General features: G+C 48.1%; 1 protein-coding gene across 2 annotated transcripts in view; it reads right to left on the reverse strand.

Annotated features, from left to right (window-relative positions):
* FDFT1 (farnesyl-diphosphate farnesyltransferase 1) overlaps positions 1 to 9,195 on the reverse strand; it is a 34,811-nt gene extending 25,616 nt beyond the window's left edge. The window contains exons 1-3 of one of the 2 annotated variants that reach the window (XM_007961636.3): positions 8,968 to 9,195; positions 2,999 to 3,096; positions 2,038 to 2,221 (exon numbers count right to left, since the gene is read on the reverse strand). In XM_007961636.3, coding sequence (XP_007959827.2) covers positions 2,038 to 2,221; positions 2,999 to 3,096; positions 8,968 to 9,066 — 381 coding nt within the window. In that variant the 5' untranslated portion in view covers positions 9,067 to 9,195. Of the gene's footprint in view, positions 1 to 2,037; positions 2,222 to 2,998; positions 3,416 to 8,967 lie in introns of those variants that run through there. The other variant, XM_007961635.3, reaches the window with a different exon arrangement.
* Between the last annotated feature and the right edge of the window lie 1,547 nt (positions 9,196 to 10,742).

Here is a 10,742-nt window from a genome sequence, read left to right on the forward strand (position 1 = left end):
TCACAGATTTCCATCAAAGGAAATCCATCCTCTGGTCATCAGGTGTCCTGTGAGAGCCAAATCACCAGGACCTTCCCAGGGTTACAGCTCTAATTCTCACCCAGTTACTCGTCACAAATTTTCTTTCTTCTTTCGAATTGTACTGTATAAACTCGAATTATTCTTCAGATATTTTCTTCTCATTTGTATCGTGTTGTACTATATTTTGGGCTTTGGTACTAAAGGTCTGATCTCAGCAATCTGAAATAGCCTTTGCACCAAAAGAGTCTTCCCCAAATATTCCTTTTTTTTTTTTTTTTATTTTAATATTGCTCCCATTATGCAGAAGAATCAAAGATTCGTTTCTTTGGCGGAGGACTCTCCATCTGTCCACTTAGCTCCCTCCCAACTCAGATATAGATTAGGTTTCTTTTAATAACATAAGGAATGTTCTCCAAAAGCTCTGGCAACTGTGGATAAAAAGGGCTTCTTTGGGCTATTACAGAAGATGTGACTTTGCCAAATCAAACCTTTATTTATAAGATATGGAAGAATCAGTTATTTATGTGATTCAAGACATGCAAATTCCAGGATAGTAGGACCTAGTCAGATGTCCACATAAACTTAAGGGACTTTTTTTTTTTTTTTTTTTTTTTTTTTTTTTTTTTTTTTTTTTTTTTTTTGAGACGGAGTCTTGCTCTGTAGCCCGGGCTGGACTGCAGTGGCCGGATCTCAGCTCACTGCAAGCTCCGCCTCCCGGGTTTACGCCATTCTCCTGCCTCAGCCTCCGGAGTAGCTGGGACTACAGGCGCCCGCCACCTCGCCCGGCTAGTTTTTTGTATTTTTAGTAGAGACGGGGTTTCACCGTGTTAGCCAGGATGGTCTCGATCTCCTGACCTCGTGATCCGCCCGTCTCGGCCTCCCAAAGTGCTGGGATTACAGGCTTGAGCCACCGCGCCCGGCAACTTAAGGGACTTTTTAAAGCTTAGGATTTTAACTATAACCTACTTTTTTTTTTTTTTTTGAGACGGAGTCTGGCTCTGTCACCCAGGCTGGAGTGCAGTGGCCGGATCTCTGCTCACCGCAAGCTCCTCCTCCTGGGTTTACGCCATTCTCCTGCCTCAGCCTCCGGAGTAGCTGGGACTACAGGCGCCCGCCACCTCGCCCGGCTAGTTTTTTTGTAATTTTTAGTAGAGACGGGGTTTCACCGTGTTAGCCAGGATGGTCTCGATCTCCTGACCTCGTGATCCGCCCGTCTCGGCCTCCCAAAGTGCTGGGATTACAGGCTTGAGCCACCGCGCCCGGCCAACTATAACCTACTTTACTCCAACAAAATAGACCAAATAGCTAATATTTTCAGAACACTTACTCTGTACCAGGCACTAAGTACTTTATACATGTGAAATTACTCAATCCTCTCAGTTCTAACTTTACAAATGAGGAGATGGAGACACAAAGCAGATAAGGAATTTGCCCAGGATCACAGGTGAAGTGGCAGAGGCTCACCCTGCTTCTCAATCCTCACCCTAGCTGCCAACAGACACCACCCCCTATGCCAGGCTGCTACCCATCTTGAGCAGCAGTCCCTTGCTACCAGGCTCAGGGTGGTCAAGAGGCCACAGTGTCACACAGGTAGGTTGCTTTATACAGTCAGCAGGCTTTTGTGAGCTAGCCTGAGAATCTTTTACAACACTAAAATGTGAGTGCGTCTTCCCACAGGAAGAAACACTGGACTTCCAAAACTGATAATAACAGCAGTAACTAACATCCTAAGAGCATTACCTATGTTAACTCTTTGAATATTCAGAATACCATGAGGTAGGTGTTATTATTACCCCTATTTTATAGATGAAGAAACTGAGGCACAGAGAGGCTTTGCAAATAACCAACAGTTTAGTAAGTGGGAGATCTGGCTTCAGAGTCTTGGCTACCAGGGTTCTCAACCATCACATTATGCTGCCTTCAGACTGCGTATTTCACCTTTCTCTATAGGTATGCAGGCTGGCGGACAACCACATTAGCAATTATGAAGTCGACAAGACGCGTAACCCCACTCACCGTTGGGAAGTCCTCCAGCACCTGGCGATCCTTCTCCTTGCTCTCCATGAACCGCCAGTCTGGTTGGTAAAGGAAAGAGTGAAAGTTGTGTAACAGCGGGACCTTCTTTTCCACACTGATGGTCATATCATCTTCCAGTGTGTCCAGAGCTCGGAGAACCAGATAAAATATGCACACTGCGTTGCTGTAAAAAAGGAAAACCTATTAATATATTGGAACAAACAGCCAAAGTTATTTTATTTTAAAATAACTTATGCCAGGCCATTTTCTAAACCCATCTACACCCTTAACTCTAAAGAACTATAAGGATATCCAAAGCTTTTCATACTTAACGAAACTTACATTAGTTTTCCTTTCTTACATGAGACTAATGAACTTCTGTAGTTTGTTTATGAAAAAATAAAAAGCCTACTAGTTGGGTCTCACTAGTACTCCCAGCAGTGAGCTGCATTTAACTAATGTAGAACAACTATAGAGACCAAAAGACCAAACTAATATTTGGCAAATAGAAAAGAAAGTCAAAAAACACAGTAACTTCTCAGTATAAATACGATCATACATAAAGGCAACTGGTGTTAAGTTCATGGGTGTAATCTGCGCAGAGACAGCTTCAAAAGAATCAACCCAATATGCTAGAAATAGAAATGCAAAGTTGGATAGGAGAAGCCGAGAAAATACACGACCTGCTCACAGACAGGTTCAGCTGCCAGGACTAAAAAAAGTTAATAAACATCACCCCCTCCCCCCTTCTCTGAAAGGCTGGGCCCAAAGGGACACTACTAGATGGCAAAGAGCCTGCAACGGCTTTCTAAAGTAAACACATAGGGCAGGGCTATGTTCTGGGCAAGGCACAGCCACAAGGCTGCAACGCTGAGCGCTATATCAACACGTAGCCTCCAACCACTCAAAGGTCCCTGGACAAGCTTTCCTCCAAGCCAGAGGCGCTGCCTCCATCACTCACCGCATTTCCCCATCCAGCGCCTGGATAACAGCTGCGAAACTGCGACTGGTCTGATTGAGATACTTGTAGCAAGTTTTCAGGCTGCTGCTGAGCGAGTCCTGCGGGCAGACAAGACACACGGCGGTGGGAGACGCCGAGGAGCAGGAGTGGGAGTGGGACTGGGGCAGGCGGCTCCACAGCCTGCAGCCCTCTCCCCGGGGCCAGTCCTTGCAGGGCCAGGCTGCAGGAGGCAAGCAGCAGCCCCGCGGGGCGGTGCCTGCGCCCGGGCCCCTGGGCGCCGCGGCGGGACTCAGCACCAACGTGCGCTTGAAGAGGGCCATGGCCTTGGTGCCGCAGGCGGCTGCGGCCATGGGAATCGCAGACCCCGCGGAGTTTTTCCTCCATAGACTCGAGCAGATCTGGGAAGCGCCCAACAAGGGGCGGGACGGGCTTGCCCTCTACTCGAATACGCGCTGGGCCGACCCAGAACGGGCCCGCCCCGCACGTGGAGGCCGCTGCCTGGCCCGCAGCCCCGCCCCCGGTCTCCCGCTCCGCACCCCTTCCGCACCTGGCGCCTGCTTCCTCCCGCTCTTGCCCTTCTCAACGGAACCCACCTGCCACTAAGGGAACCCAGCGCACTTCCGAGCAGTTCGCTTGTCCTCCCAGTGACAGAGTCTCCCTAGACCAAACTCTACTCAGGCTCCGCTGAATCCTCTTCCCAACAAGGCCTGGAATTTGTACTCAACGCGTCTGTCTTTGCATCGCCCAATTTTACCAAGAATCCTGCTAAATTGATTTGACCAGAATCCCCCAACTTCAATATCTGATCACCCTGGACACCTGATCAGGTTCCACATCCCCCTGCATCCCTCAGGTGATGTCTGATAACTCTGGCCTGCCTTCAGCAAGAATCCTCACCCCTGTGTTTCCTCGTAATAATTTTCCATCCACTGACATCCAGCTCCTCCGTCATCAATTCCTACTTTTCCTTGTATTCGGAATGGAGCCCAGTTGTGTACCGAGGTCTCTCTCCTCTTACTGTAATAGTTGTTCTGAATAAAATCTGTGTTTTGCCGTTTTACTACCACTGTCCAACTATGGTTTTTCTCTGACACCTGTTTTCAGAGAAAACTATGGTTTTTCTCGGACACCTGTTAAGCCTCTACTATTCTCTAGAAAGCCAGCCATTCCTGTCTTCTCATCTTTCCCTTCGAAATTAATGGAATGCAGTGCACTGACCTTTACTCTTCCCTAAAGCAAACAAGGACTGTGTTTTTCCAAAAGGGAAAAAAAAGCCTTATTTTAAATGCAAGCATATCAGAAAGAGTTGCTGTTTGTAGTGTGTATATTTTCATAGACTATTTTTTAGAGCAGTTTTAGGCCCACAGGGAGTCGAAAGTACGGCGGGTTCCTATTCCCCACTTCCCTCTCCTCACCCGACAGTCTCACAACAGTTCTTTTTGGGAGAGAGATGGGAATCATTTACCTAACAGGGCCAGGTGTGGTGGCTCACGCCTGTAATCCCAGCACTTTGGGAGGCCAAGGTGGGAGAATTACTTGAGTCCAGGAATTTGAGGGCAGCCTGGGCAACATAGTGAGACCTCGTCTTCACAAAAAAGTTTAAAAAAAAATTTTTTTTAAAGCCAGGCGTGGTGGCGCCCACCTGTAGTCCTAGCTACTCAAGACTAGCTACTCAGGAGGCTGAGGTGGGAGGATCGCTTGAGCCCAGGAGATACAGGTTACAGTGAACTATGATATTGTATACTACTGAGTGAGACTCCATCTCAAAAAAAATAAAAAACCCCACAAATATCTAATAGGAGTGGTTAAAAAAAATATGGCATATCCACTGCTAGGAAATTCCACAGTCACTTCAGAATGGTAGCAGTGAACCCTGGGCTCTGGTGGGGGGTTTAAGTGAACTATGTTGTTTTTATTTGTGTATATTTCCTATCATGAATACATATTATTTTGCCAAAAGAGTCAATCTTTTAAATCACATAATTCTGAAAAAGTCATTTCATTGCCATAAAAATTATTAGTAAAAACAAATATTTACTGGGCACCATATTAGTAAAGTTCAGTGTCTGGCACATAAACATATTCAGTAAAGGTGTGATGAATAAATGAAGACATTCATCGAGTATTTTAAAACAATTCACCAACACCTTCCCTCTCAAAATATGGGGAGGCAAGATTCCAGAGTGAAAGAAACAGAATAGCTGCTCTGGACTGAGCTCCAGATCAGCTCTTCACATAGCCTGACCATTACCAGGCTACAGCAGGCAGTGTTTTTAACTGCACTGCCAAATGTCATGTTCAGTCCAACCAAGAGTTTGGGGGCTGATGTTAAGCCAGGAGTTTCAATCAATGCCAAGACACAGTCCCCCTAGATTTGAACACCAACACTCTTCAAGAACACTACCCCTCCTTTCCATACAGCTCTCCACTCTGAAACGGAGCAAGCTAAGCCACTTACTCCTCCAGCTCATACCCCTGCTGCTCTTTTTCCTGTCACCTATTTGTTTCAGTGCCTTACCTTGTAACAACAGTTTCTTCAAATCACCAAGAACAAAACAGGAAGACACAACTAGTAAGCACACTGTGGAAAACACCACTCACTAAAAATTTCCATGAGCTAAGGGAGAAAGCAAGCTCAGGCTACTGCTGCCTGTCCCTCCTGGGTTTTCTATCGCAGTGCCCTGAGATTTAGGGCACTCCCAAGAGCTCGCAAGTGGGAGAAAACAGGGATGGAGGGAATTTAGAGGAGGGGTGTGGTGGTCAGGAGGACAAGAGCAGACTCCCAGGAAGGGGCTCCAGCCTCAGGCAGAAAGTTCCACAAGTGAACAGCTACCAGCTACCGGCCCTCTGTGCAGCCTTCCTCACTTTAAAATAGAATAGGTTTCTCCAGGAGGGGAAAAATACCACAAACTTGAGAACTGAATTTACATAATCAGATTGATAACCACCATTTATAAGGCACCTAACTCCATGCCAAGCACAATGTGGACATCGCCTGTTATCCTTACTCAACCCTTTCAAGGTCTCAAAGGCCCACAGTCCACTGAAACATTTGTGGCAAGACCTGGGGCAGAATTCAGCATTTTTAGTGTTTTAGAAAATAGGCAATAAAATGCATACACAACCCCAGTCAGTATGAAGTAGCATCTTGTAATTATTTCTTTAGCAAAACATTTGAATATTTATACTAAGTGGGATGAATGAAGCCTCAACTTCAAGTCAGGTTTTGCTGCCAAGCGATTTTGAGCCAAATTGACAAAAGATTGTTTTCAGACCATCTTAGAGTTGGGAAGTTGTGGTTAAAAAATCGTGACCATACATATATCCCTATTTTACAGATGAAGTCACTGTGGCTCAGAGGTTAAGTTACCAAGGTTGTTCACCAAACTTAATAGAGTCAGAAACTGGACTTAATAATAATAGACTTAAGATACTAGTCTAAATAACAGGATTTAGATTTGATAGAAGCCAGATCTGCCTGATTCCAAACAGCCTGCTTTTCCATCACTTGGCTTTTGGGTGATGCCACACACCTTGCAGGCAGCATATGCCCCTAGATTTACTGATATGCTCCTAAAAATGCAGTATAAATCAAGTTTACTAAACCCTGAAATTCTATAGCCAAATCCTTCTGTGATAGAAATAATCAGCCCTCAATATCTGCTAAGTGTAAATTTTTTCCCTAGTTTGTAGAGAGAAACTGGCTGGGTGCAGTGGCTCACACCTGTAATCCCAGTACTTTTGAGGCTGACGTGGGAAAATCGCTTGAGCTCAGGAGTTCAAGACCAGCCTGGGCAATGTAGCGAGACACTGCGTCTACAAAAAAATTTAAAAATTAGCCAGGCATTGGTGGCACATGCCTGTAGTCCCTGCTAAGGATCAGGAAGCTGAGGTGGGAGGATGGTTTGAGCCAGGGAAGTCAAGACTGCAGTGAGTCATGTTCAGGCCATAGCATTCTAGCCTGGATGATAGAGTGAGACCCCGTCTCAAAAAAAAAAAAAAAAAAAAAGCAGGGTGCGGTGGCTCTCACCTGTAATCCTAGCACTCTGGGAGACCACGGGCAGATCACTTGAAGTCAGGAGTTCAAAACCAGCCTCGCCAACATCGTGAAACCCCATCTTTACTAAAAATACCAAAAACTCAGCCAGGCATGGTAGCAGGAGCCTGTAAGCCCAGCTACTTGGGAGGCTGAGGCAGGAGAATTGCTTGAACCCGGGAGGCGGAGGCTGCAGCGAGCTGAGGTCGCGCCGCTGCACTCCAGCCTGGGCAACAGAGCGAGACTCCATTTCAAAAAAAAGAGAGAGAGAGAAACTAAGATAATGTTAAGTGAAGGGAAATGTATTTTCCAATTTGTTTCCCCTAATTACAACTCAGTTATTTTTTTAACTGCTCATGGAGATTTAAAAAGTGCCCAGAAAGACTACAACAAAACAAATAATACTGTATCATATTATCAGAGCTAGAAGGAATAGCTCAAGTCTCACTTTTAAAAAAATTCAAAATGTACAAAAACAGTATACTGTGAAGTCTTTCACTACTCACTTACCATGACCACCCACTTTCCCTCCCAACAGGTAACCAATGCTACCATTTTCTCTAATAGTCTCTTTCTGTAGAAAGGAAAGAGACAGAGGAATGAAGTCTCTGGACCCAAATAAGCTCTGACTGCACTCAGATCCCGTGCCCTGCTAGCATCTTCCTCTGTGGTGCTTTTCTCCACCTGAAAAACTGTACATTTGTTTTTTTGAATTGTCTCTCTTCCACTAAAAAATAAGTTTTATAAAAGCAAGGTCTTCACCTATCTTGTTCACTGTTGTATCTCCAGCACCTAAAACACAATCTGATATACAATTGGTGGTCAAATATTTGTTAAATAAATGAATGCTACATCTAAATATAAAAAGTGACATCTGCCCTATCAAATAATAAAAGTTATTCTGCAGCAAAATAATTAAAATAATGTAGCACTGGCAAAGAAAAGATGGAGAAAATTGAATATTCTACAAATAGGCTGGAGGATGTACCTGTCCTAAAAATAGCATGTGAAAGATAACACCAAACGAGGGTGTATTCTGCTGGGGACAAAAACCAGAAATTTATTTTCTAGGGTGTTTACTGAAGCACATGGACACTGACAGAAAGACTCCAATGTTCAGGTACCTATCAAGCCTCGGTCTGAGTCACATTTGCTACTGTCCTGTTGGCCCAAAAAAGTCACAGAAATCAGCCAGGCTGGTCCAGACCAGAAGAACTTGGTTGAATGTGTCTATTCATTCAATAATCACATAGAATAATTTTCTTGTTGGAATAAAAACACCTCTTATGCATTCATTTAATAAATAGTACAGGCGTGAGGCAGATAAAATGTAAGTAAAACCTAACCTTCCACCAACCACCTAGCTAATCCATAGACGTACAAATAACTCATTAGAACTCGGAAGTGTAGATAGGCGATTTTAAAACTCAGGAAGCGCTGAGGATGAAGCGGTGGACGGCAGCAAGGCGGGGAGAGCTCTGGAGGAGGAGGTGAAACTGGAGGAGTGAGATTTCATTCCAGAAACAGTGTTCATGTGATGTTACCTGCATAGTTCATTTTGCTTACCAAAACACTCACTCGTCCTCTCCCACGTAACCCATCCACATCGCCTCAGATGTGCAACCCTCGGGTTAGAACACTGGTAAGCGCCGATGCTCACGGAAGGGACGAAACGGGGAGCGCAACCGCCGGGAACCACGCAGAAGCCGCTCAGGCCCAGGGCGGCTTGCGTGGGCAGGGACAGGCCTGCCAGGAGGGCCGCGTCCACCCGGGCCCGACGTGGGGAAGGCTCGAGGTAAGGGGGACGGGAACGCCCAGGCGTCGGCCCTGCTCGCTGCGCCCCTTGCCCCAGATCCGGGCCCGACCGCTCAGGCCCTGATGCCGTCCCGGCGCGCTGCCTCCCCGACCCAGGAAGCAGGGATGCTCGGCCCACCTGGTCCATCTTGGGCATCACCTTCCGCTTGCCCCCGATCCGGAAGCGCACCAGGTTGTAGAACTCTTCGGGGTGGCCCAGGCACTTCACGAACTCCATCCTGGCGCAGGTGGCGGACTCTCGGGCGCGGCACTCACCTCTGCGGTCCCCAGGCTCTTACCGGCCGGCCGGACCTCTGGAGTAGGCGCGGCGCGGGGCTGGCCGGGCAGGGGGCGGGCCCAGCACGACGACGCCCCGCCCGCCGCTCCGCCCACTTCAACGGGCCTCGGGCACTAGCGTGGCTACCTGCGGGCTGGCGGGGTGGACTGACGGGCGCTGATTCGCCAGCACCGCTCGCACTAGGAAGACGCCGGCCAATCAGTGGCGGAAGGAGCCTGGCGTGACAACACCCTAGAAGCTCATTGGAGGCGGAGAAAGAGGCCGACGAGCGGGATTGGTGCCCTGATGGAGCCGGGCCTTTGTTTTCTCCAGCTTACCCGGCCTGGGAGTGCTAACGCTGTGGGGACGCGACGTGAGGCAGCGGGGTTAGGGTTCGCAGGAGCCCAACGGTGGTCCGGCGTCTGGAGAGCAGTGCCGGCCGGCGTGCGCCCCGCTTGGTCAATAAGCCGCCCACGTGTCCGGCCTCGTTGTCTCCTGCCAACTGAATGAGCTCTGCAGCCGTTTCCCGCGGAGCCTAAGACCGTGAAAAGGCTGGCCCAGGGCCAAGCTGGGCGTCTTTACTGTAACACACCCCAGCACAGCCCCACTCGCCTGCCCGCCACCGCCATCCGGCCCCAGGGAGCCCCGCACACTCCTGGAGCTTCAGCTGCCTCCTCTCCAAAGTGTTTACTTGAGATCCAGCTTAGTCCTAGAAAAAAGAGCTGAAGCCTTAGAGGGCCTATAACAGGAAGGTGGAAACTTCTCTCATCCTGGATCTCTCCAGCCCTAGAAACTACTGGCTACCCGGCCGGGTGAGGTGGCTCACGCCTGTAATCCCAGCACTTTGGGTGGCCGAGGCGGGTGGATCACGAGGTCAAGAGATCGAGACCATCCTGGCCAACATGGTGAAACCCCGTCTCTACTAAAAATACAAAAAAGCCGAGTATCAGGTGACAGGCGCCTGTAGTCCCGGCTACTTTGGAGGCTGAGGCAGGATAATCACTTGAACCCAGGAGGTGGAGGTTGCAGTGAGCCAAGATCAAGCCACTGCACTCCAGTCTGGGCAACAGAGCAAGACTCCGTCTCAAAAAAAACAAAAAACAAAAAAACTGGGTACCTAAGCCATTCTGCAGTCTGTTTTAACACAGCAACCAGTAATCCTCTGAAAACCTGTCCTGTCAGGCCGAGCGCGGTGGCTCACGCCTGTAATCCCAGCACTTTGGGAGGCCAAGGCGGACGGATCACCTGAGGTCAGGAGTTCAAGACCAGCCTGGCCAACGTGGTGAAATGTTGGTGAAATGTCTCTACTAAAAATACAAAAATTAGCTGGGTGTGGTGGCAGGCACCTGTAATCCCAGCTACTTGGGAGGTTGAGGCAGGAGAATCGCTTGAACCCAGGAGGCAGAGGTTGCAGTGAGCCGAGATGGCGCCATTGCACTCCAGCCTGGGGGACAAGAGCCAGACTTCCTCTCAAAAACAAAAACCCGTCAGGTCTGTTCAGTGTCTCTCCAGCAAAAGCCAAAGCCCCTACGGGGATCCCAAGAGGCTGCAATGAATAGTCTTCCACCCAGATTACCTCTCTGGCCTCCATCTCTTATGCTTTCACTTTCTCTAGTCCCAAGGCTTTTTGTCTAGCT

Source organism: Chlorocebus sabaeus, chromosome 8 (genome assembly GCF_047675955.1).
Source record: "Chlorocebus sabaeus isolate Y175 chromosome 8, mChlSab1.0.hap1, whole genome shotgun sequence".
In the NCBI taxonomy this organism is placed as follows: domain Eukaryota; kingdom Metazoa; phylum Chordata; class Mammalia; order Primates; family Cercopithecidae; genus Chlorocebus; species Chlorocebus sabaeus.